The sequence below is a fragment of the Exophiala mesophila genome (genome assembly GCF_000836275.1).
Source record: "Exophiala mesophila strain CBS 40295 unplaced genomic scaffold supercont1.6, whole genome shotgun sequence".
Classification (NCBI taxonomy): Eukaryota; Fungi; Ascomycota; class Eurotiomycetes; order Chaetothyriales; family Herpotrichiellaceae; genus Exophiala; species Exophiala mesophila.
This window is the reverse complement of record NW_015622509.1, coordinates 2,971,504-2,999,383: the sequence shown is the minus strand read 5'-3', so window position 1 is coordinate 2,999,383 and position 27,880 is coordinate 2,971,504. Positions and strand designations below refer to the sequence as shown.

The window sequence follows — 27,880 nt, the reverse complement described above, 5'->3', positions numbered from 1 at the left end:
GCCAAGTGCCGGACGCCGTGTCCGGATGATTCAAGTCGGCATATTTCGTGGTTCGGCATGTCACCATGTCTACGAATAGGCTATCCTATAAAGTGAAAGGGTATTGGTGGGATTTACACCCTAGCTCATGAGTTATCTGTATTATCTACAGTAGGGAGTAGAGATCATTGAGTAGAGATCATTGGCTCCGTATTCTGACAAGTGTACGCGATCCTTCTTCCACCGAGATCGTCGAACGCACTATTACAATAAGAGATTCACAAGCCACCCCCTCGGCCTCTTGAATGGCTGCGTGGTCTTGAAGACCTCAAGACTCCTTACATAGCCTCTCGGTCCGAGTGGTCCTTCAGAACCGTTGTTCGTAGCAACTCACAATGCCGTGACATCTCATATTCGTCAAAGTTACGTTATAACAAGTCTACAGGTCCACTCCAGCAACAGCTGAAATTGATCTGTCAACACAACTGGTCTTGAATGACAAGCTGAGTACTTCTCGGACGGACATGCCCGCGTCTACTCCACTTGATGTTCTTTTAATTACATTCGACAAGTACTCGGTAGATCGAATCGAGGGCTATGAATAGACATTCACTACCCTACGCCACTCTCATGCGGTCTTCCCACTCGAGATCGGACAATGTCCATGACTCCGACTCTGGCAGGTAAGGTGTCCTCTTGGTGAACCGCTGGATCTCGCTGCTGAGTCGACGTTGGCCGACCCAGACCTGTCGGTGCTGATAATTCTTATCCCGGTGTCGTGTCGTCAGGACAGTCTGGGAACCGTGCCTTTTGACCTCCCAGCTCATGGTGTGGGTTCTGACCGCATACGGCACCGCAGCGATCGACAGCATCTGTAAGCGTGGACATTTCTTGCGTACGTGTTCAAACAGTCGGATGGCTTGGTCGTCACTCACCGGCACGCACAGACGCGCCCGGTTATAGTCAAAGGTTTCGCCTCTGGCCACAAACGGTGGAAACAGCCGAAGGAAGCGCAGCCGTCGAAACCGAGTGATGGCGTCCAAGAATGAGTATTGCTCCACGTCCACGTCCACCCCAGGAATCGCCGTGGGGTGCCACAGATTGTCGATATATCCAATGTCTAGCTCCAGATGTTCCAGATCTGGCGCCCGTCGTGCTGCTTCCATAATCTCCCCTGGACTCCTCTGATCTCGCGACTGGAACGCGTACAACTGCACATTCTCCGAGTGCAGTCTTAGCCGCCTCAATCCTGGACCGACCAATTTGGACATGGGCATTGAGAAATTCCTGCCGTTGATCTCCAGCTCGCGGAGGTTCTGCAGATTGGTCAAGTCGAACCCGTGAGCTAGTCCGTCGACATATTCGCCATTGCCGTTCGCCAGTCGCCGAGTATAGTGTCGAGCATCGCCATGTGCCAAGGAGTAACTTGGTCCAATGGGTCCGTGAATCCGGAGTGCTTCTAGCATGGTCAATCGAGGGCCAATATAGCGCCAAAACTCGGCCAGAAACCCTCCCAGGTCCAGTGACAGTCGCCGTAGTCTCTGCCATGGGAAATCTGATGGTGTCACGTGCAACTCGTGCAACTCGATGGGTCGATATCGTGGGCAGCGTCTCGGTTGGAGAAACAATTCCTCTAGAGCGTCATCCTTACCAAACATCGACGGCGACGTGGAGTGCATGGTGTTGTCGATCCCATCTCCGATTACCCATTCTGCAGGGAGATGGACCGCAGAGGCCCTCAGTAAGGCCTGATGGAGCAAAGGAGTCGTCACGTCGTCTGCCGTCGCACAATCCCCAACCATGCCAACACTCAGTTTGTGACACGACACGATCACAGGCAACTTGGCCACGAGCAATCGAGGGTCGGGCCATGTTTGACTTGGGTATATACGATCCAAGATGATCTCGTACGTGCGGTCTGTTGGCAACATGAGAAGAATTCGGTAGGCTGCGTCCGCGGGACATTCAAAACTAGTCTGGGGGTCAACAATCTGGCCATCTAGCGGCCGAGTGAACGTCTGCATTGGTCACGAGGTGGGGAATGGGAGGGGTAGAAGGTGGAGTTTCTTCTCATACCGAACACCACGAAGTAGATGCATCATAGGTAGAGCCTTGCGCAACGGCTCCAGCTCAAGGTCGTCTTGCCGGGCCACCAAAGGCACAACGGCGTGGGCGAGGGCTTGCGGGACAGTGCTAGGACGGTCAAAGGGCATGGTAATGTGGAGGGTCTGGACGGAGGTCAACAGATGTGGATGTGCCACAAGGCGACGCAGATTGCCACCAGCACAGTCGTCGTTGTAGTGGTGGACGGCGTGTGAGACTCGACGGAAGAGAAGAGGGAGGGCGGATTCACGGAAGCGGCGACATGTAGAAGCGAAGGGAGTGAGGGTGTCAATCTGTCTCAGTCCATCGTCGAAGACTTGTTGGGCAATGTCATCAAGAATCTCCACTGGCAACTGTTGGATAGTTGTCTTGGGCTCATTGCTGAAGGCGGCCACCGGCATCGACTTAAGAGAGAGCATGGCGCCGGTCGTTGGTGGATGTCCGTGACCTCGAGGGGAGACTCGTGCAGACTCACTTGGTCTACACCCAAAAGAGCACCCTCCAAGGTCGACAGGACTTGGATGGACATGGGTGGAGATGTTGCAGGTTCAATGTGGGACGATGGAATATTTGTACAAACATACAACGACATTAGATGAGAATCTGCCGCTACAAAGCGTCGACGGCCGATCTCGGTAGATCTGATGCACGTGACCACCCGAGAATCGACTCCACCAGAGCGGGTCAACGCGCCGTTACTTGTTGTTCAATTTGCTCCATTACTGTTGCCGTCGTCGGAGGCCTGCAGGTTCTAATCCTAGAGGGATCAATAGAGACCCATAGCGGAACATGATCACTGTGTCCACGCTCAGTCGCACTGTCACAAATATCCGTGTCGACGACTGCATCTATCATGGATTCACTGACGATGATCAGGTCAACTCGGTCACAGCTGTGGCCCCAACTTTTATTACCGCGCGGATGATACGTGTACTTGGGTTGGTCGCCTTTGACGTGTCTGAAAACATCAACACCGCGCATACCGACCTCGGAGTTGAAGAACTTGTCGTTAAAGTCGGCCCGGTTCTTGACGTGCTGAATGGGGGTGGTGCGGAGGTTCGGATAGCCATCGAGGCGTGATCTGGCAATGTTCATGTCGCCGACCAAGACAACATGCTTGTTGTGTGTTTGGAATCGGACAACGTGTTCAAGGAGACGTCGGTGGAATTCTCGTTTGTAGTCATGGCGAGTGCCTTGGATGGCCCCGCTAGTGGGGTTTCGGTAGGGGTTGGAGGTGCCGTTGACCCAATAGCCGTTGATGACGACCATTCCATCGGTCATCTCGTGAATGAGCAACCGACCTTCGAGGCTCCACGCCGGCGTCCAGGTCATGTTCACGTTAGGGACGCTGTCATCTCGTACGAGGGTTGCAACGCCATATACCTTGCCGCCGAACCCTGTTGCGTTGTACTTGTCCGTCGGGAGGGAAAAGAAGGTTGTGTAAGTATGTTCGTTGGACAGGGCACCATAATTCGCAGCGGATTGAAGACTCCGCTGAGTAGGAATGTCATTGTTGGCAATCTTGACTTCTTGGAGACAGAGAAACTGGGGCCATTGGTGACGTTGAAGAAAGAGCCTTAATGGAGAGAGGGCTTGTGAGGTTGATGGATGGAATGACAAATGCCGTTGAAGCAAAGGTCCGATGCCATTGACATTCCAACTGAAGATACAGATTGACTGCGGCTGGGGGCGTGGTTGTGCGGTGTGGGAGTCCACGTGGTGTGTGTCAGAGTCAGGGTCAGGGCGGAACTTTCTGCGGATCGGGGGAGGGCTGATGGAGCGGCACGAGCGGTCGGCACTGTCAGTGGCACGTTTCAACGGGTTCAAAGGCGTGGACATTGTGTGACGGGACAGCCCTGCTGGGTGAGACCAGGTGCGTCAGGGTAAACGCAGGCTGTCGAGAGAGGATACAGGTCATGTTGAGGGATGTAGTGGGAGAGTTGGCATCGCTGACGTCAAGTACTTTGAGTTGGACATGAGTTGGATATGGGGGTGTTGTTGCGAATGAGCGTTGGTCAACATTGAATCTCATCACCATTGCAATGGAAATGCACTCGTGGTCAGTGAAGTGACAGTCGTTGATTGAGATGATTGCGTAATTACCCGAGTTTGACACGGTCAAGGACGCGACTTCCTTAAGCGTCATCCAGTTTGTAGGGAAGGCACACAACCTGTCTGTCGCACAATGATTGAGGTGTCCCTAAAGAATAATGGAAAAAGTAATGAGACTACAAGGAAATTCCTTATGGGTTGCCTCGTTACCTTGCACTCTGAATCTATCCGTATATTGTTGCAGGCTGTATTTGGCCAACCAACCGCCCCGGCGTGCTCGGTTACCAGCATTTTCTTAGGCCGTTTGTTTGGTGGTGTCGATCACAACTGCTCCGACTGTACCTAAGCTAGGCGAGACTTGGCTCTGGGCCACCTACGTACGAGTAAGGACCTAGGTATGGAATTATCAAATCTGTCTCATGGGCGTGGGTGCTTTCTTAACTACGGGCACTACTGCCACTATTTCACACCGTCATCTTCTCCACATTGACCAGCATCGTGAAACACGACCCGCAGCATCGTCGATAACGTTTGCATCAGGACCAAGGGCCCCTAAACCTACCTTAACTAAGGTACCCGTGGTGCCGTGCAGCCCTGGTGTCTTGGTACCTACCTACCTACCTACCTGTAACCTCTAGGTAAGGAAGGGGTACGAGTTCTCGTATGCTATGCCCTGCAATGCTTACGGAGGTACCAAAGCCTCTTGAGCCTTGACCAACCGTGCATTTACTTACCAACGCGTCAGGCACTCACCCAGTCACCAACGCAGTTTCCCCAAAATCTGGGGACGGGGATTTTCCTACAGAGTACGGAAAGAATGGAAAGATTGTCGTGACCATCTCACAATCACAACCACCCACGAGACGGACAACTCCTCCCATCACATCCCCTCCCATATCCCTCGTCTCTTCTCTTCCCTATCTATCTCTGTACTTGCTTCTCTTCTCGCTCTCACCCATCCATCTCTCTCGGCTGGTTGCGAGCCCCAATACATCCTTATGCACTGTCGATCCATCTCCTCCTCCACCTCACCTTAGCATCAAGCTGCGCCTGTCATCTTCGCACTTGATCCTACCATCCTCCCACAAAGAACTCCCGCCCACACTACCCCGTCTTGCAGCTCATCCCTCCTTGTCGCATGCTCTACGAAGTCGATCCTCAGATCTGCCATTCTCCCCCCGCTCCCTCACATCAATGGCCTCGTACCCTGTCCACTATCCCAATCTCCATCATGTTTCCGACCTCGACAGTGCCACCATCCAAGACCTCCAACTTATCATCCAAACCTTTCCCATCATTGATAACCACGCTCATAACTTGTTGACCGAAGACAATGCTTTGGGCGGATCAGAATACCCATTTGAATCCATTACCTCGGAAGCCCAGGGCCATGCCTTGTTGGACCATGTCCATACCGCACTACCTCATATTCGCGGTGTCAAACAGCTCGCCCAATTCTATCAATGCCCAGAAACTCTACAAGATGTCAAATCTGCACGCTACGAGTGGATCCGCAGAGACTATACCGCCCTGATCAAGCGATCTCTCCAAGGAACACATGCCATCCTCATGGACGATGGACTGTCCCCTGACATCATCCACTCCTACAAATGGCATCGTCAGTTTGTCCCCACCGTCTCACGCATCGTGAGGATCGAAGCCATCGCCGCCGACCTGCTTGAGCATCTCGCGCACGCCGCCGGCTTTATGAGAGTCGGTCTTGACGCTGACTGGCACATCAGCCAGACAGAAAGCTTCCTCGTTCGCTTCAACACCGTCTTCCGCAACCAGATCAGGACCTTGGCCAACGACCCCGATGTCAGAGGCTTCAAGTCCGTCGTTTGCTATCGAACCGGCCTCGACGTCTCGCTCGACAGCCGCAACAACTTTCGCCCTCAACAATCTCTGACCGAGTCTGTCCTTCTCAAGTCCTTCCACGACTTTCTCCAGCGTGCAGTTGGCGATCACAAATACCGCATCGAGCAGAAAGAAGTCAACGATTATCTCGTCGTCGCCGTTTGCGATGTCCTCGAAAAGCTCATCGACACCGACGGCGAGAACGTCCCCTTTCAATTCCACACCGGTCTGGGCGATACCGACATCAACCTGGTCAAGTCCAACCCTGCTTTGATGCAGCCCCTCATCGAGGCTTTCCCCAACGTTGACTTCATCCTTCTCCACTCTGCCTATCCCTACACTCGAGAGGCTGGCTACCTAGCAACATCCTACTCCAACGCCTGGCTTGACATTGGCGAAGTCTTTCCCATGCTGTCCAGAGACGGAGAAGAATCCGTCTTGAGACAGGCTCTCGAACTCACCCCGAGCTCCAAAATCCTCTGGAGTACCGATGGCCACTTCTACCCCGAGACATATTGGCTGGCCAACAAACAATTCCGTGAGGCGCTCGAGAGACTGTTGACCGTCTACGTCGCGGCCAACGACATGACCGTCGCCCAAGCCATTGACCTCGCCGTCGACATTCTCTTTTGGAACTCCAATTCCTTGTACAAACTCGACGAAGAACGTCGCTTTCCCGAGTTGTTACACGCCTGTGGACGAGCCTCGGACGAAAGTCTGAGGACCCTCGTCAACGGCGGTTCAAAGACTCCTTCATTCCGTTCCAATGTCAGCACCGCCGTCACTGTCGCCGGTCCCTCTGAATTAAGGCCCTCCGCCTCGCTGTTGCCCCTCCAAGGCACGTCTTCCACCTTGGCCCTCCGACCTGGCATCATCACTGGCCCCACAGCATACTCGACCCATACTCTCTCTGCCCAGTCCGTCTCCGTCTTCGATGCCTTTATGCAGGCCAATCCCTCCCTCAAGTACGTCTGGCTTCAATTTCTCGACTACACCGGCACGCTCCGGAATCGGATGGTGACCGTCCCTCAATTCCGCAAACAACTCGCCGCCAACAACCATTCCTACGTCACCACGGCTCTGACCAGGTTGTTGCAAGACGATCAAGCCGCGACCGGTTGCTCGAGCACCGGTCAATTCTTCCTACAGCCTGACTTGTCCACCTTGCGCCTCAACAAAGGCCTCTCCTCCCCATCCGCCACCGTACAAACCTGGTGGCTGGCAGATACGAATCACCCTCCTGCCACAGAACCCTACGACCGATGTCCGCGTTCCACCTTGCAGTACCAGGCCGACATCCTGCGCGCCGACTTTTCCATCAACATTTTGATGGGCTTCGAGATCGAAGTTGTATTCATGCGCCCTGTCTACAATGAGGATGGCTCTGACTTTGTCGACTTTAAACCCTTGCATTTGAACCATTCGTGGACAAATCTCTCTTTTCAACAACTCGATGCTCTTCCCATGGTCGAGGAGATTGTCGAGAGTCTGGGTGAGCTCGACATCCACCTCCCCGTCTTCCATGCCGAATCTGCTCCAGGACAGTGGGAATTTGCCCTGCCTCCTGTTGAACCTGTCAAGGCCGTTGACGACCTCTTCAAGGCCAAAGATGTCATACGCAACATCGCCAAGAAGCACGGTCTCAAAGCCACCCTCTACCCACGCCCCTTTGCCGCCACCTGTGGCAGTGCCTGTCACGCCCACTTCAGCATCAACGGTCCACCGGAAACACTGTCACGCTTTGAAGACTCGTTCCTGGCTGGCGTCCTCGAACATCTGCCCTCCATTTTGGCATTTACCCTCCCCATAGAAGAATCCTACGCCCGGATTGGAGCCGGCATCTGGGCTGGAGGCGAATATGTGTGCTGGGGGAGCCAGAACAAGGAGGTTCCGCTCCGGAAATGCGGCCCAGGTCACTACGAGCTCAAGACCATCGATGGCATCGGCAACTCGTATCTCGGCATGGCGGCCCTCCTCGCGGCGGGTATTCATGGCCTGCGCAGCGAGCTCCCGCTCGCCTACAAGGACTGCCTGGGCGATCCCACGCAAATGGGACCAGAGGCCAGAGCGGAATTGGGCATCACCACGAAACTGCCAGTCTCGCTCGAACTCAGTCTCAAGGCTCTTGATAGGGACAAGGTGCTCCGGAGAGGGCTCGGCTATGCCCTGGTCGACGACTACCTGGCCGTTGCTGAGAGTCTGGCGGAGAAATTGAGAGAATTTGGGGATGAGAAGCGTAGAGTGTGGCTCATGAGTCGATACTAGCTACATCCACCCTCCTGTTCCGCCGCTTCATGCCAATGCTGGTTCATTCGCCAGGCGCATTGTATGCCTAGACTGTACAAATTATGTTTCTTCATGTTTGACTAATTTCAGCATAGACGATATATTCACTACTTAGATATATGCAACGACATTTGTCCTGTTGTCTTTTGTGTCCATAACATGGCATTCTAGTCCGGCTAATGGAATCGCTATTTTGAACGCGTCAAGCACAGTAGCATAGAACAAAGGTCAAGAGTTGTCGGTCTTTTGCTATTCAGGTCACAGCTTATTTCATCTATCGCGATTCACGGGCACGCACTAGGAACATCAGGATCGTCCAGACAACTTTGGCACGCCTGGCGTTTGTCCGTCCCACCAGCCCTTGTCTTTGCTTCGATTTGACTCTCCCTCCTCACCCACCAATCTGTCATATCCGCTCCGCACCGATCACAACTCGTGTCCTTTTCTGAAGCCACACTCAGACCACTTTGAGAAATATTCTGTGGAACCGCTTTGCTTGACCTTTTGACCGCCGTCACCCGGCTAGGTAGAATCCATCTCCCCGTGCGACTGACGAGAAACCCAGAGAGTTCTTTCAAAATGGGATTTCGCGCAGCCGCAGTATCCTGAGACGGTAGCCGAGTATGTGATGCTTCCACCTGGCACCTCCCTCCTTCCATGACTCCTGGTGATTGTTTACGACGCGAGAATCGGGGTTTCTGGGGCAGTGCTTCACCTTCTACCGACAATCGTGGAGCCTTTGAGGGGTTCATCTGTTGAAGATTCTCCACGACCGTGGGACCAGTGCTTTTCATCTCGTCGTCAGAAGGTAGAAACTGAGCATCGGCAAGTCCCCATCCTCTATTGCCTCCAGCATTTCGCACAAGTCGTCGATCGTGCCTGGGAGGACCTCGAATATCGTCTCGTCGATCGACTCCTCCAAGTCCGGATCCACTGTGTCTTCCATTCGGTGGAGGGTTCAATGAAGTGGTTGAAGATGAGGTAGATGTTCTCAGTGGTGTGTGGTTAGGGCGCATTTCTGACGAGGGATTTGTGAGGTCTATCATTGACACATTCGCTAGTGGGATAGAATTTGTAGTTGATCTCGGGGCCTCAACTGTTTGTGTTTTAGCCGTGTCATTTGAGCTTTGTTATTTGGCCGCCGTACTCGGTCGCCTCTGGGATGGAAGCAGTGACATCCATGCGGGCTGTGGTCGTGACAGTGAAGAACGATTACGGTGACTGGGTGGACATGCGTCTAGGGGATGACTCAAGGATACCATGAATGACGGACTTGTCACTAGCGGAATGGGTGTCTTGATCTCGGAAGGCGGTGTCTTAGAGGCTCGGACGTGCTGTTCAAGTTTGGTGACAGAGTCAGACTCGTCACTGCACCTTGTACACACCGGAGGTTCAATAACAGTCATTCCGCGTTTGTGAGGTCGCCCTCTGTAGTCCAAGTAGGAAGGGGGAGTCAGAGGCGACTGTCATGTGTCAGCAGACGGTGAAGGCGGTGGCGAATCAATGACTATTCACGGCACAGATGAGGCATGAGAAACAGGCCCAATGCCACCAACACCACCCAAAGCGTATCGCATCTGTGCGTCTAAAGACCACCTCGCCACAATGCCAGCAGACACTGACAGCGTAGATCCATCTCCAGCAATCGAGGCACACGATTCGAGTCTTGTGGCCAAAGACATACGGGGGAAATTCATGTTCAGTCCAGCAAACTGTGCAGGTGAAAACATGTTCTGGATCGGATTCTTTGGCGGCATTAGACAAAGGGGAGGAGTTTTGGTTTCGTGAGGTCAGAGAGGACGGAGATTGTGAATAGGGACGCAGACTAGGAGAAAATACATGTTGAGGATATGCCATGAAGCAAAAGGCATGGGCAACAAATAGGGATGTGAGTGATTAAGATTGTGGTGGGCGCAGTTGAGCAGAGGCAAATAGAATATGAAAACATGCTCCTGCCGTCCAGAAAAGGTGAAAATAGATCAAACACGGACGCCCTTTCCCATTTCTATCCTGTATATTCAAGGTTCTTTCCAACTTTGATCCCATCCTGGTGGAACGGATGCCATCAACGATATAGACGTCTTTGCAGCTCAATTAATCCAGAATGATCGAACGAGCCATGCGCCATAGCCAGATAACGCTGCAACATAGGCCAAGGTGCCAAAGTATCCAACTGGTCTGCCCCAACCAAGTGCATTCTTGGCTCGAAGACCAAATTCGACGTGAACCACTCGGAAGAATAAAAGACCAAGTAGGGAAACGGTCAAGGCTTTGGGATTCCCTCCATTGGCCTCGACAAATGCCGTCAATAGCAGGGCAAAGGGGACATTTTCCACGTAATTGCTGTGACTCCTCGACTCAATCTGCAGACTGTGGCCTGCAGGCGATGGAAGAAGTGGTTGTTTGGTATTGTCGGGTTTGGTTGCGGCGACATCATTGCCCATGTAAGTGTTTGATTCAACCCGAGCCTTGCTGGTGCGGAGGTTTAAGAGGATGAAATAGGCCGCGAATGCTAAAGGGAGTTAGCAATCTGTCATGATGCGTTAGAGTCATGGACACTGGCGTACCTGGGGCAAAACTGGCCGTTACAGGCAAAGGTATCGAAGTTTGGACTGTGTTATCTGTTTAGCTCTGTGCATATGATCAATCGCGGATTTGATGGGACTTACATGAGGATGTCATGGCGGTGATTCGTAGACTGTGTGTGATTGATGATGGGAGTTATCTTGAAGAAGATTGCTGTGCATGTTGAATCTGAGAGACTACGGGTCTCTGACTCGGTATTTATGTTTCTGAACTGCGGCCGCATGAGAGAATTGATTTTCTATCTCGACTTTGATGATTTGGATTCCAATGTTGATTCGACCCAATTGGGGCGTAATACATCCCAAAAGGGAAGGAGTATCGTCATTGCGTGGACAATACTCCATACACTGAGAACACCAACACACTTGTGGTTAGGATATCTCGCTTGTGGCTGATGATGGCAAACCAATCTGATGGCTGGTTGATTACGAAGTACATGAGAAGAATAAAAAGAGGCGCAGCTCGCGTTTTCCTCCAACCGGAAGTGCACCAAGGAGGCATCTTCGTCCCCTTCACTACTGTTTCTTTTGCTATTGTCGCTATAATCCATCAGAGTGACAGCATTGGATCTACTACAAGCCTTTAGGCAGCTATTGTGACGAGAGGCCATCTTCAAATCCATTCGTGTCGTTCGATACATGATCATTCCTAGTTATTCATTCCCAATACCTAGTTTATTCCCCTCCAAATCGAGATTTCGTAATCACAGCCAAATATCGTGCAATTCGCAATGGCTGCACCCCACTACTGATCATGTTTGCTTCCGCTTTTGCTACTGGTGAGTTGGTCCTCTTTGTTCCTCGAACCCGGCTCAATGAGTCTCGTTTGCGCGACTGCTGCTCGTCTGATATAAAGCCAGATACTGTCCAAATGAACCAACCAATTGTATGCAGTTACGATCTATCATTAAGACGCCATTCTTCCGATATATGTAGGAGAACTTTATGTTGATTGTTTGCGTTATACATTGATGTATCCTTCGTACGACCTTGGTGTCACCATTTCGCAACCCCGCCTCTTATCAGTAGCGTGCCAGAGAAACAAATACATTCTCAAATCCAAGTCCTAGAATGCCCCCACGCAAAAAAACATTGAAGCGATTCAAAGTTCAAAAGTGGATTATGTTGATGATGTGGGGATCTCTCTTGCGACGGCCGATGGCTTGGTGACAGAAGATGGCAAAGAAAGAAGAGTTGACATCATTGTCACCGCGACGGGCTTTAAGAATGACTTCCTACCACTGTTCCCAACCATCGGCAAGGATGGACGAGCTTTGAGCAAGTATTGGGCGACCGACGGTCCGATTGGATATCCCAAGACTTACTTTGGGATCATGGCACCAAAGATATCCAACTGGTTTGCCCCAACTGGTTTGCCGTGGTGCAGGTGAGTACGCATAACCTGTCCAATGTTACAGCTCCACTAACCATATCAAGGCCAACAGTAACGGGCTAGGTGGCACATTCCCTCTCAACACCGAGATATCTGCAACCTATATTGCCAAAGTCATTCGCAAGGTCCAAGGCCAAGGATATCTCGCCATCTACCCATCAGAAGAAGCCACCGACGACTTTGACGAGATCATCGTCCGTCACTTTGAAGACAAGGCCATCACTGATGATTGTGACGGCTGGTGGAAAGCTGGATTCGGCAAATCACGCCCGCTCCTCTCGTGGCCCGGTAGTGGTCACCACCGATTCGGCATCACCCGCGATCCACGGTGGGAGGATTTCGTGTTTGAAAGGACTGAGCAAGGGAACCGAAACCGTTATGAGTATTTTGGCAGTGGACACACTGAGAGAGAAAAGAATGGCAAAGAGATTCTAAAGTACCTCAGAGAGGTAGGTACAGTTGATCTTGAAACTGTGCACGAGGCATGGAATGAATGAGAGGATGAGAATTCAGGTCATGTCACGTTTGTCAAAACTAGTAGCCTTGATATTATGTGCTTAATCAGATTTGTTTATGAGTCGACATCCATGTTCCCTATACTCCAATAAGCCATGACTACACGCTAAATCCGATCTATGTATGAAATCATCTCACTAGTCCTTATAAAATATACGTAGCGAGTAGCAGCTGCAACTAACGCTAAGTCGCCTGCAGAGCTCTAGAAATCACTCCTATACACTCTCTCCAGGACACTCTCTCCGGGGCAGCCTCCCCATGAGCACTTCTCTCTAGGGCACTCACGTGGCACTCCAACTTCACTCGGATAGATATAGAGGGTTGTTCAGGGTCACGGACTATACTGTAGCTCTTGGCATCTCAAAATCTAAAAAGATGCAAAAAGAATGTCAAAAATCTGCAAAAACGATGCGCTTGAGCACTCCGCGTGGGACTCGAACCCACAGCCTTCAGATTACCATAAATAGAAGTCTGACGCCCTACCATTGAGCTAGCGGAGCCCACGTAGCCCACGTGACCGTAGAATTTGAACCCTAACGTATCAATGTCGTGCGCAATTTTAGTAGAATTTTTCGTGAATTTAAATCATGAAAATGCGTTTTTGTGCGGGGTGATCCGTGCGGAGACACTACCAAGCAGATGTGCCAAGCATATCATGTTACTCCCTGTTGCGATGATTAGCATTGCTAATTGACTTTACCCTTTCCCAGCTTAGAGGGAACAAATACAAAGAGATGGAACTCAAAGATCAAGTCGTGCTGGTTACAGGTAAACCGCCAATTCATCGTTTCTCGATGGACAAGCCAACAACAGGCCATTGGCCACTTTGACATGAAACACTAATTCTTCCGTGAACCCCCAGGTTCTTCTCGAGGTCTTGGTTTGGCCATTGCACGCGCGTTCCGTCGTGAAGGATCTTATGTGGTGCTCAACTATTTTAGATCTGACCCAGAGACCATCGAACTACTCGCCAAAGATCTGGATGCGGTGGCTGTGCGAGCAGACGTCACTGACCCTACACAAGTCAAAGCTCTCTTTGCCGCCGCGGAGAATCACTACGGTAGACCCATTACTACGGTGGTCAACAACGCAATCGTGGGGAACTTTGCGTTCAACGGCGACGCGAGACCCAAGATTGCAGATCTGTCATGGTCTCATTTCGACACGCAGTTGCAAGGCTTCCTCAAGGGTACACTAAACACCACACAAGCGGCGATTCCGGGGTTCGAACTCTCTGGTTTCGGTCGCATCATCAACATCGGCACGAACCTGTTTCAGAACCCCGTGGTGCCCTATCATGATTACACGGCGGCCAAGGGGGCTCTACTGGCGTTTACCAGGACTTCGGCCGCTGATCTTGGGCCCAAGGGTGTAACGGTCAATCTCGTCGCCGGAGGACTGCTGGATATCACTGATGCTTCAGCCTCTACGCCCAGGGAGGTGTTTGACCATATCAAGGGCGTGACGCCATTGAGAAAGGTGACGACTCCGGATGATCTGGCTGGTGCTGTCCTGTTTTTTTGCCAGTCCATGGGCAAGTGGCATCACCGGACAGCAGCTCGTGGTAGATGGTGGACTCGTGATGAACTGATGGCACCAGGCAGGATATTTCACCAAATTTCATTATAATTTGGCAACCTGAGGTTCGGGTTGGATTTCAATCACAGCTTTGCCGTAGACTTTCCTCGCTGCCAGATCATCTAGAGCCGCTGGGATGCTCTCTAGTCCAGAATATGATCCATATATGACGGGTTGGATGTTGCCTGTGGCTAGCAGCTCGTTGAGTTCTCTCCAGATGAGTTCATTCTCCTCTGGATGTCGTCTTCCCGTCTCGCCGTATCTCTGCTTCATGTCAGCAATCACCCATAGCACCTGGGAGGTGCAGACTCACGTAGCCCAACAATTTGGCCCCTCGCAACAACACGCGATTCATGGCCAGCGTTTCCATCTTACCGCCCAAGCCTGCAAACCCTGCAATCACAATATTTCCTCCAAACTTGAGACACCTGAGACTCTTGCTCACGAGGCCCACAGTATCGTAGATGGAATCGACGCCCACGCCGTCGGTCAATTTCAGCACTTCCTTCTCCCACCCTTCTTGATCGTACCTGACCACACCTAGAATACCCAACTTTCTTATCGGCACAGCCTTTTCCTCACTTCCCACGGTACCAATCACCTTGGCCCCGATAGCTTTTGCGATTTGCACGGCCGCGACACCGAGTCCGCCGGCCGCAGCATGGACCAGAACCACTTGGCCCTTCTTGAGACCTCCCACACGTACCAGTGCACCGTAACTGACTGGCACCGTTCCAGCCCCGAGTCCGGCAGCATCGCGCAGCGACCAGCCCGCCGGTAGGCGCTGGAGATTTTTGGCAGGCACGGCGATCTGCTCCGCGAAACAACCAACTGACGATCCCCAGACTTTATCCCCTGCTTTGAACCCGGACTGTGGAGGGGCAGACTTCACAATGCCTGCGAACTCGAGGCCGAGTGTAAAAGGTGGTTTGACCAGACCGATATGGTTGTTTTGATGCAACCCGCGTGCATATAGCAGATCGACGTGATTGAGTGCACTGTGGGTAATGGTCACAACTGCATCTGTGGACGACGGAATTGGATCTGGAATGTCTATGACGGCAAGGTCCGAATTGGATTTCACAAATTCTCGAAGGTGAATCGCCTTCATTTTGGGTTCTGAAGTGTTGATTTTGCACGGTGCTGATCTTGAGCCGTCGTTCACTCAACCTCGGGAAGTCGACAAAGGGTCAATGTCTAGAGTATTGCTGTATGTCTACATGTAGAAGACCTACAGGAATATTTTGCTTTCATAGGCGAAACATTATAGAAAACAAGAGAAGAAAGATCAATCTGAAGTATTCAACCTCCCGATAGAGTACGTCTATTGCCGAGGTCCGAATTAACCAAACTGGATCAGCCACGGCATGTCAGAAACCTTGAAGCGTATTCTAACGGTGGTCATTTCTGACAAGGGCATCTACTATCTTGCTATCAGAGCTAGCCTGATTGTATAATGAATTAATATCACGAATTGTGATCCATGGCCAACAAACACGGTATATATTGAAGCCGGTCACGTGATATAGGGTGATGTGATTCCATCTGTGTTCGAAGACTTTCACGCAAGTTCATGTGGTGCGACTCCCTCAATATCGGCCATTTTATCACGAGATAGTGTTAGAAGCAACGGTAATAGGACTCAATCCAAGGGAACTGGCACCATTGGGTACTCGGCGAACTTGTATCAGAATGGTAGTTTGATCGAACAGTGACCTTGTCCACCTGCTTGAAACGATGGTCCAGAGATCGATTGATTCACAAAGTGCGTATATCTCCACGATTCATCCCTCACGTAAGAAAAAAAGTCGCGAAAGACAGGGCTTTCAGAGTGAATCACGGCCAATTTGACCAAAGACACTTGTTCTTTGCGGTTTTTCCATTTTCTCAAAACATGTCTATGCCTGATGTATGTACAATAGCCCGCGACTGAGCTCGCTGATAGACGCTCATCCGACCTTGGTCTTTTCCATGCGTATAATGTTTGGATCAAAGGTTTAATGTTGTGCTGGCTTTGAATCGGCTTTGGCATTAGGGTTTCGGGGGTCGTTCTTGAACTCGTCCGCTGTTGACCCAGGATTAGCAACACTGCCATAAACCCTAAGATTGATAGAAACGACTTACAGGCCATCATGGCATTGGCGCCCGAGTTGACTGCCCACAGGACAATGAGACCTGCTGCGTAGAAGGGGATCATGGGCTCGGCTGTCATAGAGTCAATTTCAACGTTCGGGCGGTCCAGGAAAAGGGAGCAGCTCACCAACTTTGCCGGGGAACTTCTTGGGGAGAAAGCGAACCATTTTGAAGGAGCGATGGTGGACGGTGACGGGTTTGCCTTCAATCAACGTTCATCGGTCAGGTTGAGCTCTCACGTTCATGTTCCTGAAGCTTTGAAGAATCTAACCGGATTTGGATATGATCTTGGCAGGTTGGTTGAGTTTGTCATAAGGACTCGGAAAATCAGTTCTGCCGGTGGCCGGACGCGTCGCGGGGGACTGACGCATGCAAAAGTTGTTTACTGAGGGACCTGATAAAGAACGAACGATCACAGATCATTTCAGCACCGTCCCTATATTCCTCCTCATCATGGCATCTTTAGGGTCCGCCGTTACCTCATTGAAATCCTCGCTGTCTCTGCTAGATTCCAGCATCTCCATCCTCGATCAAGGCGTATCTGACTTTCCTCGTCTATGCAAGGTTCTCCAGACTCAACAACATTTTGAACTCCTGGCCGAGCCTACCCTGAAAGAGGCACAACAATCCCTGGTTGATGAAATAGTTCCTGCGATTCACCAGTTAGTGTCCACTGCCGAGAGACATGTTCACCAACTTGAGAGAAAAGAGGCTAGTCTACAGGCGAGATCAGAACTACTGGAAGGTAGACTAAACAATGATCGGAGGAACTCAAGCCTTGGTGGCAACACTCTGCCCTTTCGAAGTCTCAAATCCACCGCCTCCTCCGGGACTGGTCTGTCCGACACCAAATCACTCGAGATGAAGCGTTTACAACAGAAGAAAGAGAGACTGCAATATGCCATTGACAGGCTCGAGTTACAGAGCAAACAACGCGAGAGAGAATTGAGGAAGAGCATGGCATTCGTGGGCGAATGAGCTTGGAATCTGGTCAGAAGGTCATGACGTTGTGGAATCGTTCTCGATCACACAATCCAAAGCTGCAAGGACGAGCCCGCAGCGTCCTGATCCATTGGACTTTCATTATCCTCGATAAGCTACAGCCTTTTTCTATCCAACAATTACCTTCCAGCCAGTTGTGCGCCACAACAGAACGTCAAGACATGTCGTCACAGCCTAGGAATTCGAAACCCACTAGATTGACACCGTCACCATCATCCTTGCTTCAATTCTAGCCTGTCCCGCAAGGTGAATACACGCGGAAATATACGCTTTCAGATTTCCACCTCCCGCTCCCTGAGATTTGGCAATCCATCAACAATCCGGAACACTGACAGGAATATTCAATGGGACACTGGTGGCCAAGCCACTGAGGCTGGTCTCTTTGAACTCGTCTTTCATGCCTTTGGCAGTGAGGCGCATGGCACGGATGGCATCGTCAAGCGAGACCTTTTGAAGACCGGCAACGCTGTTCAAGGCAAGGTTGGCGCTGGCGACGGCCTTGACGGCGCCAAGGGCATTGCGTTCAATACAAGGAGCCTGGACGAGCCCGGCGACAGGGTCACAGGTCAAACCAAGGTTGTGCTCGATGCCGATTTCCGCAGCTTGTTCGATGGTCTCGGGTCCGGCACCCATGCAGGCGGCATACGCACCGGCGGCCATTGAACATGCCACGCCCACCTCGGCCATACATCCACCTTCAGCAGCTGAAATTGTGGCGCCGCGTTTGAAAAGTGAAGCGATCGCCGCTGCCGTCAGCAGAAAAATGGGGATGTCGCGCTCTGGATCGTCACTGACAAATTCCACCACATACTTTAGCACGGCGGGAATGATGCCCGCCGCTCCGTTGGTGGGTGCCGTTACCACCCGACCCCCGGCGGCGTTGGTCTCGTTGACGGCAATCGCATAGACGGTCAGATAGTCCATGGCTGGTAATGTCGCGCTCCTTACTGGGGAGACGGAGATGGGATGATTTAGGGATCCTTGAAGTCGTGGTTGACGGCGACGTGGGGGAAAGGATGCGGTGCGTCTGGTAGTCGGGGCTTGACTCGACGCCCCTGTTTGGGACACGATTGCCGCCGCGTCCGTTCCTGTGGATGAAGAATCTTGCAGCTGTGGGGAGCTGCCGGAAGATGGAGACCGTACCTGGTGATGCTCTGGGTACAGGCCTCGAGTAAGCTGTTGATACAGAGCCGGGGCCCGACGTCGAAGTTTGAGGGCTCCCGGCAATGCCGCGTGTGACGGTGCTTGCACACCTTCTCGAATACAATTGTCCATGACATCCCAGAGATTGAAGAGTTTGTCAAAAATTTCCATGTCTTGCAGACCCAACCCCTTTTCGTTCTCGTACATCAACTGGGCTATGGTCAAGTTGTGCTGCCGACATAGTGCCAGGAGATCGGCGGCGTTGCGAAACAGATATGGAGCATGTCGCGGTGGGCTTTTGACTTGGTCTGCGTTTTCGACATCAAGCGCTTTGGAACCAGGTTGGGTCGTGACAAGGTCTTGGGTTTGGTCAGTTGAGGGTGTTTGAGATCTCAAGTCGTGGTCAAGTCCCGTCCTCCTCTCGCCACTGGCGTTTGAGCGATTGATCTCCTTGTAAAAGAGGTTCTCTGTCAGGTCGGCAGGGTGATTCTCACGATTCGTGGAGGCTGAATCGGGTGACGCTCCAGATTTGTCCTGTGAGGATGCATCTTCTGGAGATGGTGCGGTGGACATTTTGCCATTGATGACAAAACCACCTCCGACGCTAAAGAGATCATTTGTGGCCAGCATGTCACCGTTCTTGTCAAAGACTCGCAGCCGCATGCCGTTGCTGTGCATGGGCAGTTTACGGGCCCATTCCCAGATGAAATCACGGTTGTAATCGAAATCAATCTCGCGGGTGACGCTGGACCCTGATCCAGCCAGGATGAGTTTCTTGCTTTTCTTGATCTCCTCAAACCGCGCCGGCACATATGCCGTATCCACGGTCTCGACATTTGCTCCTTCGAGACCCAGAAGCAGTGCGCTTGGCGTCATGTGGCCTTCCCCTGTAAGAGCCAGACTGCCGTAGATAGAGATTCGGATCCGTGTGACATTGGGTAGAATGTTGGCGTCGATCAGATCGGTGACAAAGATATTTCCTGCCCGCATGGGTCCCACCGTGTGTGATGAAGACGGTCCAATGCCGACGGAGAACAGATCGAATGCCGAGATGATGGCATGTTCCTGGTCGCCTTCTGAAGATTCGTCGGTTTCGCGTTGACTGTTTCCATCTCCATCTTCATCTGATGATTGTTGTTGTGCAGCTGTCATCATCCCACGTAGACTCTGAGGAGAATAGACAGGCACCCCCGCAACCGGTCGAGCAGACCTATTGCGTAATCTCCCATTCATACTCGCGCCAACCCCGCCAAACCCTCCAATAGACCGACATGTTTGACCACAAATCGGCCGACGAGCAGGTCTCGCGAGTCTACACGCCAACAACGCAGAAGCTCTTGCATGTGCATGATGGGCCATTGCAAGATCTGGTGTGGGGAGACTCACAAACGGGATCTACTCTCAGCACGATTGCAGTCCAAGATAGATCGAGCTCAAGCTTGGAAAGAAATACATGGGAGGAATCTAACAAACAACAACGATAATGACAAAGGGCGTCTGGACTCGACAAGCATTCACACAGTATCAGTTCAGGTTAGATATCGATGGGATATATACACGCTAAACCCTTTAGGGAAATATAATCCTGTGGGGCGGAAGTCCGCTCCACTCTTCGTGTCTCTTTCATCCGCTCATCCTCCCGTTCGGCCCACTGACCGCCCAGGAATTTGCAACCTTGGATTGATGGTGTTTTATTGGTTGGAGTTGAGGTCGGGAGTTTTAGGGCATTGTTCTCAGAAGCCACGAAGCCCTTGTGGATCGTATTACCCCAGAGAAATCCACGAGAATTGGACTAAGATGAAATTCGTGACGACCTGCTCACCAGTCCATCAAGAGTCTTTTGACTTCCCTTTTTTGGCTGCTCTTTCTTCGCCGCCTTTTTCCTCGTTGGCTCTTTTTCATCGTCATGTCCTGACTCATCACCCAAGTCAGCGTTCTCTCCTGTGTCGTCTTCACCATCATGACGGTGGTTATCGTTGTTGTCTGTGCGGTTTCGTGATCGTTTGGTCCCTTGTGACAGCTCCCCGATACCTTGTTCCTTGCGCTGGCCACCCTTATCGTCAAAATCAAACATCTTCTTCCACTCGCCGTTGACGACTCTCTTGTCATCGCCATACAATCCCACATCGTATGCCTCTTTGATCTTGTCGATACAAAACTGTCTTCGTTGATTAAAGTCGAACATTGGTTTGGGATAGATCTTCATCTCCTTGGTCCCCTGGTCCGTCCCATCACCCTTGATCATACAACCCCAGGCTTTCTGGTCCGCAATGGGCGCCTTGTGCGGCTCATAGATGTACTTCTGATCAAACTTGGCCAGCTCCGGCACGTATCGACGGACAAAATTACCTTCAGGATCCCACTTCTTTCCAAACGCAACAGGTGAATAGCAGCGGTAGAACATGCTGAAGAAGGCGGTACAGCTCAACCACATCCAATTACCGGCATTGCACGCCACTTCGTGGTCAATCAGCCACTCTTCAAACACCTCGGCGCCTCGTTCCCAGCTGACATAACAGCCTCCTCGAGTCAGGAAACAGGCGACAGAGTGTCTTCCAAGGTGATGGATCCATCCTTCAGTTTTGAGCTGTCGCATCAAAGCATCGATCCACGGGAACCCTGTTCGACCGTGTTTCCACCTTTGGAAGTACGCTTCTGCTTCAGGATCGTCCACTATGTATGTGCCGTCACTGATAGGTTTGCCGTCCTTTTCACCCTTGACATAATTCGATTGTAAATGCCACGGGATGAATCTGGCCACTGGGTTTCCCACCGTCTGTCCGAATTGGAAGCCAACTGCAGCATGAGCGGCGAAATACATGTCTCTGAACAGCAATTGCCCTGGTAGATTGACTGGTTCATCACTATTGTGTTTCTTTTGCTTGCGACGCTTCTCTAAGACGTTTTGTACATCCCACCAGAACTTTCGCACCGACACGCTGCCAAAGTGCATGTGAGGCGACAAGAGGGTGGTGGCTTGTGGCTCAAAGTCGGATGGTGCTGTCTTGGGCTTCTCGAACGTACCAATATACTCCTCGTCGTCAATGTACTTTTGCAGCAACGCCAGTCCCGCCGTCTCTCCACCTTGGTGGGGACTGGTCGCCATGGCGGGATCGATTCCCATTTCTTCCAGGGTAGGGACTGCAAAGTCCTTTTTAGGACCCATAATCCCCGTCTCATACTGGGTGTTGCTCTTCTCGCCCAACGTCCTCTGCGGTAGGTTAAAGTCCATGGATTCGGTCGAGCCACCGTCCTTGACCAACTCGTCTCCGTCGTCCAGGTACGACAAATCCATGTCTTCGTCTCCCAGAGGGTCTGGCAAACTCGACGGCGTGGCCACAGGTCTCTTGGGCTTGCCGTCGTCGATCTTGGAACTTGCTTCGACCAACTGCTTCATGCTCATGGTTGGTTTTCCGCCATTCTTCTCAACGACCAAATCACTGTCGAACAAGGTCCTGCCAGACATGGAGACGACCTTGACGCCCAAGCTGGAGGCAATCTCTGTGATGCTGTCATCTCTCATGCGGCCGTAGGCGTCGGTGTCGCGCTCAAACACCAGCACGTCAATCTTCCATTTGGTCAACAATTGTCGCATCACCTGCGTTGGTGCACGTCTGACAACATGTAGTTTCTGCTTGGGGTTCAACTTGGTCAGCGATGACGACACGTCTTGCATGCAGGCGACCAGGAACTTCCATCGATTCGCTGCCCCCCTCTGTCGGTAGACATAGTGAGGATCCCAGCACCACAGCGGGATCAGAACTGACGGCTTGAGTGAAAGCGCGTGATCAAAAGCCGGTGAGTCGTGTAGTCGCAAGTCTGTCCGGAACCAGTATACCACGCGAGGTCCACTGCTATTGGCCCCTCCCGCCGGTTTCTTGAATTTGCCTGGCATTTGCACCTCAGCAATGAAGTGTGTGTTTGGTCTTGGTGGATGGATGCCAACACGTAGATTTTATTCCTGAGGATACGGTGGTATGTCTTCTTCTTGAATCATGGGATTGAAGGGAGATTATAACACGCTGTGGACAATGCTTGTGAGAGGTACCTCTACGTACGGTGACCGTGGTCTGGAGTTGACAATCAGGATGTATGAATAGTACTGACCGTAGTCTGGAGTTGGCGCTCAGATTGTATCAATTACTGAACGCAAAGGCCATGCACCAGCCAAAGTCATCCAGTGCCATGTCTTTTCAGCGAAGACCGATTTGATCAATCATGACATCACGATTCCTGTTGAGATTCCTCGATCCAAAGCGGCAGATCTTAATACGAGCCAGAGAGAATAAACTTCTCTTCCCGCAAGGCACCAACCTTAAAAACTCAGAAATGTTCTTCCTGAGTTTCAACAAGAATATCATCATGATTAAACCTATTCTTATCTACCATCTCCCGTGAATGAATGATCCAGATCTGTTTGAGCAAGCCAATGAAATGAATGAATCCATTAGACGCCAGGCACGCTCCAACATGCTCATGCCAAACCTCAACAGACATGATTATTTGCAACGATGCAGATGGGATACACCGCTCATTCATTCCCCTGTACATAATTCGTAATTTTGTCCACTTTGGGGCGCCTCTCATCTCCGCCTTCTCATGGCCAACTGTTGGTGGGCTGGGGCTTCCCTCCATGCCAACCTGACCAAGTATTCTCCTCTGGCTTCCCAGTCGAATACTGGGGCGGAGGACCTGGATGAGTGAACGAAGAGCCAGGCACGCTCGCACTAGCAGTCACGCTTGGTTCTGCGTGACTGTGATAGCCAATGCTTGATTGTGGAGGAGGCGACCCACCACTTCCACCATTCAAACTGCCACTGAGAGGCAAGTTTCTGCTGGAAGCACCGACATACACCACGGGATTGGCCGCCTGTACCCAATTCTGTGTGGCAGTATCCCAGGTCGAAACGTCGCGCCGGGTCAGCTCTGCAGTAAAGACAGACGACGCACCAGGGGCAATGGTCAATCGGCCAAAGCCACGAAGAATTTTGGGTGGTTCATCTTCTCCAAGATTAAGATATAATTGAACAACCTCGTCACCTTCGACATCTCCCGTGTTTGTGATGGTGGCAGATACGGTAGCCACAACCTCCCACAGCCCGGGGTTGCCGCCTGGACCGCCACCAGCAGGTAGGATCGGCTGAGGAGAAGAATCTGTTGCACCGTCAGGAATGTACTGCTCCGCGGGGAGACCATAATCGGGATCAGCGGCAGACGATTCGAGGTCGGTAGAATTCAAGTAGGGGTAGATGAAGAGGTATGGACGGTACGTTATGGTCTCGTTGGGGAACAAGTACAGCGACGGATCGGTGCTCGACGACCCGAGGACTGGAGCCGGGCCCGTCTGCCCACTTCCAGGGACGTATGGAGCGGGATTTCCGGGTGCGATGACCAAGTTGGAGTACTCAAAGGTCGTATAACTGAGCCCAAAGCCAAACTCGTAAATGGGCTCAATGCCATTTGCGTCGAGGTGGCGATAGTCGATAAAGACACCTTCGGAAAAGTAGTCCTGGGGAGCGTCAAACTGGCCATTGTTGGGTTCATAGATGACGTCCGTCCCAAAATCCTCCCTGTTGCGGGCAATGGTGAATGGCAGTTTGCCTCCGGGGTTGACAAGTCCATAGAGAACATCGACTATGGCGTTGCCACTTTCCTGTCCCGGCAAACCCGCCCAAACGATTGCGGTGACGTTTTCGTTGTCATACCACGCTGATACATTGACAGGACCGACGGTGTGGAGTACAACGACTGTATTGGGGTTAAAGGTCGTGACATTCTCAATCAAGCGTTCAGCGCCCTCCCAGAGGGACAGGTTGTTGCGATCGCCCGTGTTGCCGTCGATGGTGATGAATCCTTCGCCGGATTGAGCGTTGGCAAACACAATGGCAACATCAACCTGGCTGGCGAGGGATTTGATCTGAGCGTCGGCATAGTTGTCGAGGATGGCAGAGACCTCTCCGTTTGTTTGGGTCAGGATATATTGCTGCAGGGCTTGCTCAGGGGTCACGAGGTAGGGGAATTCGGCCGTGCCACTGCCATATCCCATGGCCAGAGTGCCATTGTTACAATTGCGATTGGGACATCCGTTGGGGCCCCAGGGGTTGCTGCCTGCGTCGTATCCAAAAATGCCCACTGTTTTCTCGCTTCCGGTGAGCGGCAATCCACCATTGTTTTTCAGCAGGACATTGGATTTGGCTGCGACTTGGTGGATAATGTCTCGATGCTCATCCTGTACATTGACGTGCTCATTCCTCAATCCGAGGGGAGAATTCGGGTCGGCCGGGTGGATAGGGGCATATGTGTCCCGACTCCACGAGTCAAAGTTGGTGGGGACAGAATACTGATCACGGCCGACGTAGTAGTAAGCTGCCATGATTCTGACGGCCATGTCGTCGACACGCCACTCGGGCACTGTGCCGTTCAAGACGGCAACGGTCAAATTTGTCCCCCAGTAGGTGTAGCCCGTGTTGAAGAGGGTATCACCTGGCATGGTCATGTCCAAGCCGGCCAAGGCGGTCCCAACGCCAGAATGCTGGGCTTGCCAATCGGACATGATGAAACCTTGGAAGCCGAGCTCGTTCTTGAGCAAGTGATTGAGGGTGTATGAGTTGGCACAGCCGTAGGAATTGTTGATCTGTTGGTAGGAACACATGATGGCGCCCGTGCCGGCATGAACTGCATCGGCGAACGGCCAGAGATAAATCTCGTGCATGGTCTTGTCGTCGATGTTGGAGCTGAGGGTGGCGGTGATGTTGTAGCCATAACCAATAGATTCTCCAACCTGGCGGAAATGCTCTTGCTCGTTGGCGATAAAGTGTTTGGTGGTGGCAATGACGCCAGCATCCTGAATTCCTTCGATGGTGGGAGCGATCAAGGCGCCGGTCAAATATGGGTCTGGGCTAAAGCCTTCCCAATTTCTGCCACCTTCTGGAGAGCGACCCAGAGGACCGCAGACGGGACCGAGTGCGATATCGATACCCTTACCCCGGAACTCTTCGCCCATAGCATGACCCCGAAGATATGCTAGATTTCGGTCCCACGTGGCGGCGACGTTGACACCCGCTGGAAATGCCGAAACATGGTCGGCTGGAGGGGTCAGTGAGCGTTGCAGACCATGGTCGAGGGGAGGCCTGCTTACCGAATCTGATACCCAGAGGTGAATCCTGTAGACAGAGACTGGGAAGGCCCATGCGTGGGATGGCGCCAATATTGCCCACACAACGATCAGACTCCCAGCTAGAGAGGGTGATGGTCAGCGTCTGATGAATAACAAGAGGGCCGATATCTTACCCCACGCCTGTGGTGAGATTGACCTTTTCCAACAAGGTCAACTGACTGACAAATGCGGTGGCTTTTTCATAAGCGCTCCCCCAGTCGCCAGAGCCTGAGCCCCAAGGCGAAGGGTAGCTCGGAGGAGAGGTCCACAAGGGGCCATCGTAGTCGTTGTTGAAGGGCTGGGCGGCTTGTCTTCGATAAAGAGTGTCGTAGGGTTCGACGGGCTGTAATTTGAGATAGGATGGTAAGTATAGGGAATTGGTCAATGTTGTGTTGAAGAGGTAAAAGATGGAGAAAGCAAGCTGCATCTTGGGCCGGGGAGAGGGATGGGGAGGGGGCAAGGGGCTTGCTTGGGGCCGAAGGGCTTGGATCTGATGGACTTGGCCCTGCAAGGCTTTCATCTCCAGGGGTTGGTCGGGGATTTATTGATGACCAGCTGTGGTTGTTGCCGCAGCCAGAATCTGACACCATCACCATGGCGGACGGCGTATGTAATAAAGCAAAACTTGAGTAATGATTCCCGGGCAACTTACACTTGCTCTCACATGAAGCTGAAGGTAGGGTGCCAGAGCCAACGCCGTGGCCAATGTCGTTTTCCGCCACATGATGGTGCCGGAGTTGTGGCTCTGATATTCAAGCTAAGAGATTGGTCGCCTTTGGACGCCTTCACAGGCCTAAGATAGATGTGGGACAGAGATAAGCCGCAACATAAATGGTATGGCTAATGAGATAATGAGGCGTTCAGACCAGAGTCTCTGGCGAATCCTAAAAAAAGAGTGACGCGGAATGATGGAGCGAGGAACGTAATGCGAGGTTGTCAGTGCAGCGCAAGAAACAGTAACAGTTCCCAGTACTAAGTAGCTAATCAAGGCAGGTGCGACTATGTGACGTTTGGTTCTGGGGAAGTTACGATGACGATGACAGAGGAGGAGGAGAGACTCCAGAGCAACATAGAACATGTGGAAAGTGAAGATGTTATTTATGTTGCACCATCGAAAGGACCTGGAGCTCGACTGGATATCGTCATGTTAGAAAACGCCATCGGGGCCCCTTCAATAGATCTATGCTGAAGTGGACCTTGTGGCAGCGATCCTGGAGAATGTCCATCCAGGGACTTGGGGTTACAGCTCACAAGGTTTGACGAGAGAGACTATGATTTCCGGCTGGGATCATGTCGATGAGCCGGAAGAGGGCGGAGAGTGTAATTTGACTCTGAGGGTTGGACTGAAGCAGAATTGTGCAAAGTGCCGGCGTCAGTGTCTGTCCAGTGCGCAGTCATGCTCAAAGTACTGGACTAGAATGGACAACGGCAGCGATGTTACATTTGTCCAAGGTGGTAGTAATCTGGGGTCTGTCGATCCAACCTTTTCAGCTGCTGGATTTGCGGAGGATGGAGTGTTCTCAGATTCATGTACCCCGCAAGATACCTGGCTATAGGTACCACTACATGTCGCTTAAACGGGGCACATTCCTATATGGCTACTGGATAAATCTGATGTGACCCAACACTCATATCAAGGCGTCATTGTCATCCACAGGTTTCTGTGGGAATGCCATGGTGGGGTTGTAGCAGTTCAAGTATGATGGGTCAGATCAGGTGCAGATGAGACAAAGAGCTGGTCAATATCTGCGGTACATACAGTTTCTCGAATATATATCTGACGACGGACAGGACTGATGTCCAGACCAGGCACGGGCCTTTTCATGGTCAACTGACTGTAGTGAGGGTAAAAATATGCGCAAGTTCACTTCACTGAGTAGAAGCTCTTACTAGTCCAACCCAAGGTTGAGTAAGCCCGAGGCGCCCAAGGAACTCCCGAACTTGGCTACAGGGTCCCTGGTTTCCCCGCATGTCGATGGACGCCACCGATGCGAATGGCGCTGGGTCCCTGGGAGTCAGCATTGGAACTTATTATTCTGGAGTCTGTGGACACGACACCCACCTTTGTGCCTGCTGACTACTTGATTTTTCTACCTA

The 27,880-nt window shown here is 51.8% G+C and overlaps 12 protein-coding genes and 1 non-coding gene across 13 annotated transcripts; 4 read left to right on the top strand and 9 right to left on the bottom strand.

The window, feature by feature from the left end:
* Nucleotides 1-347: 347 nt before the first annotated feature.
* Nucleotides 348-2,636, bottom strand: PV10_08933 (uncharacterized protein). Its single transcript, XM_016374020.1, has 2 exons — nucleotides 2,056-2,636; nucleotides 348-1,950 (listed from the first exon to the last, which is right to left on the bottom strand). The coding sequence occupies exons 1-2, from the start codon at nucleotides 2,499-2,501 to the stop codon at nucleotides 597-599; spliced, it is 1,800 nt and encodes a 599-aa protein (XP_016220931.1). The 5' UTR covers nucleotides 2,502-2,636; the 3' UTR covers nucleotides 348-596.
* A 130-nt stretch (nucleotides 2,637-2,766) lies between these two features.
* PV10_08932 (uncharacterized protein) lies at nucleotides 2,767-3,921 on the bottom strand (the record flags this gene model as incomplete). Its single annotated transcript, XM_016374019.1, has 1 exon — nucleotides 2,767-3,921. One exon carries the CDS (start codon nucleotides 3,919-3,921, stop codon nucleotides 2,767-2,769), a length of 1,155 nt encoding a protein of 384 aa, XP_016220930.1.
* Nucleotides 3,922-4,987: 1,066 nt separating this feature from the next.
* Nucleotides 4,988-8,453, top strand: PV10_08931 (uncharacterized protein). Its single transcript, XM_016374018.1, has 2 exons — nucleotides 4,988-8,317; nucleotides 8,373-8,453. Exon 1 carries the CDS (start codon nucleotides 5,329-5,331, stop codon nucleotides 8,254-8,256), a length of 2,928 nt encoding a protein of 975 aa, XP_016220929.1. The 5' UTR covers nucleotides 4,988-5,328; the 3' UTR covers nucleotides 8,257-8,317; nucleotides 8,373-8,453.
* Nucleotides 8,454-10,166: 1,713 nt separating this feature from the next.
* On the bottom strand, nucleotides 10,167-11,064 carry PV10_08930 (uncharacterized protein). The gene is made up of 3 exons (XM_016374017.1): nucleotides 10,947-11,064; nucleotides 10,845-10,889; nucleotides 10,167-10,789 (listed from the first exon to the last, which is right to left on the bottom strand). Exons 1-3 carry the CDS (start codon nucleotides 10,957-10,959, stop codon nucleotides 10,368-10,370), a joined length of 480 nt encoding a protein of 159 aa, XP_016220928.1. The 5' UTR covers nucleotides 10,960-11,064; the 3' UTR covers nucleotides 10,167-10,367.
* A 552-nt stretch (nucleotides 11,065-11,616) lies between these two features.
* Nucleotides 11,617-12,752, top strand: PV10_08929 (uncharacterized protein; the record flags this gene model as incomplete). The annotated part of the gene is made up of 3 exons (XM_016374016.1): nucleotides 11,617-11,748; nucleotides 11,933-12,249; nucleotides 12,281-12,752. 3 exons carry the CDS (start codon nucleotides 11,617-11,619, stop codon nucleotides 12,750-12,752), a joined length of 921 nt encoding a protein of 306 aa, XP_016220927.1.
* A 438-nt stretch (nucleotides 12,753-13,190) lies between these two features.
* Nucleotides 13,191-13,271, bottom strand: PV10_08928. The gene has a single exon. It is a non-coding gene; the product is annotated as a tRNA-Arg (tRNA).
* Nucleotides 13,272-13,490: 219 nt separating this feature from the next.
* On the top strand, nucleotides 13,491-14,533 carry PV10_08927 (uncharacterized protein). The gene is made up of 2 exons (XM_016374015.1): nucleotides 13,491-13,539; nucleotides 13,634-14,533. Exons 1-2 carry the CDS (start codon nucleotides 13,506-13,508, stop codon nucleotides 14,398-14,400), a joined length of 801 nt encoding a protein of 266 aa, XP_016220926.1. The 5' UTR covers nucleotides 13,491-13,505; the 3' UTR covers nucleotides 14,401-14,533.
* On the bottom strand, nucleotides 14,395-15,460 carry PV10_08926 (uncharacterized protein; the record flags this gene model as incomplete). Its single annotated transcript, XM_016374014.1, has 2 exons — nucleotides 14,395-14,613; nucleotides 14,663-15,460. The coding sequence occupies 2 exons, from the start codon at nucleotides 15,458-15,460 to the stop codon at nucleotides 14,395-14,397; spliced, it is 1,017 nt and encodes a 338-aa protein (XP_016220925.1).
* Nucleotides 15,461-16,036: 576 nt separating this feature from the next.
* PV10_08925 (uncharacterized protein) lies at nucleotides 16,037-16,381 on the bottom strand (the record flags this gene model as incomplete). Its single annotated transcript, XM_016374013.1, has 1 exon — nucleotides 16,037-16,381. One exon carries the CDS (start codon nucleotides 16,379-16,381, stop codon nucleotides 16,037-16,039), a length of 345 nt encoding a protein of 114 aa, XP_016220924.1.
* Nucleotides 16,347-16,649, bottom strand: PV10_08924 (uncharacterized protein; the record flags this gene model as incomplete). Its single annotated transcript, XM_016374012.1, has 3 exons — nucleotides 16,347-16,414; nucleotides 16,474-16,554; nucleotides 16,610-16,649. The coding sequence occupies 3 exons, from the start codon at nucleotides 16,647-16,649 to the stop codon at nucleotides 16,347-16,349; spliced, it is 189 nt and encodes a 62-aa protein (XP_016220923.1).
* A 254-nt stretch (nucleotides 16,650-16,903) lies between these two features.
* Nucleotides 16,904-18,656, top strand: PV10_08923 (uncharacterized protein). The gene has a single exon (XM_016374011.1). It carries the CDS (start codon nucleotides 16,936-16,938, stop codon nucleotides 17,458-17,460), a length of 525 nt encoding a protein of 174 aa, XP_016220922.1. The 5' UTR covers nucleotides 16,904-16,935; the 3' UTR covers nucleotides 17,461-18,656.
* PV10_08922 (L-serine ammonia-lyase) lies at nucleotides 17,510-20,119 on the bottom strand. The gene has a single exon (XM_016374010.1). It carries the CDS (start codon nucleotides 19,984-19,986, stop codon nucleotides 17,797-17,799), a length of 2,190 nt encoding a protein of 729 aa, XP_016220921.1. The 5' UTR covers nucleotides 19,987-20,119; the 3' UTR covers nucleotides 17,510-17,796.
* Nucleotides 20,120-23,010: 2,891 nt separating this feature from the next.
* PV10_08921 (uncharacterized protein) lies at nucleotides 23,011-26,507 on the bottom strand (the record flags this gene model as incomplete). The annotated part of the gene is made up of 4 exons (XM_016374009.1): nucleotides 23,011-25,713; nucleotides 25,766-25,863; nucleotides 25,918-26,126; nucleotides 26,436-26,507. The coding sequence occupies 4 exons, from the start codon at nucleotides 26,505-26,507 to the stop codon at nucleotides 23,225-23,227; spliced, it is 2,868 nt and encodes a 955-aa protein (XP_016220920.1). The 3' UTR covers nucleotides 23,011-23,224.
* Between the last annotated feature and the right edge of the window lie 1,373 nt (nucleotides 26,508-27,880).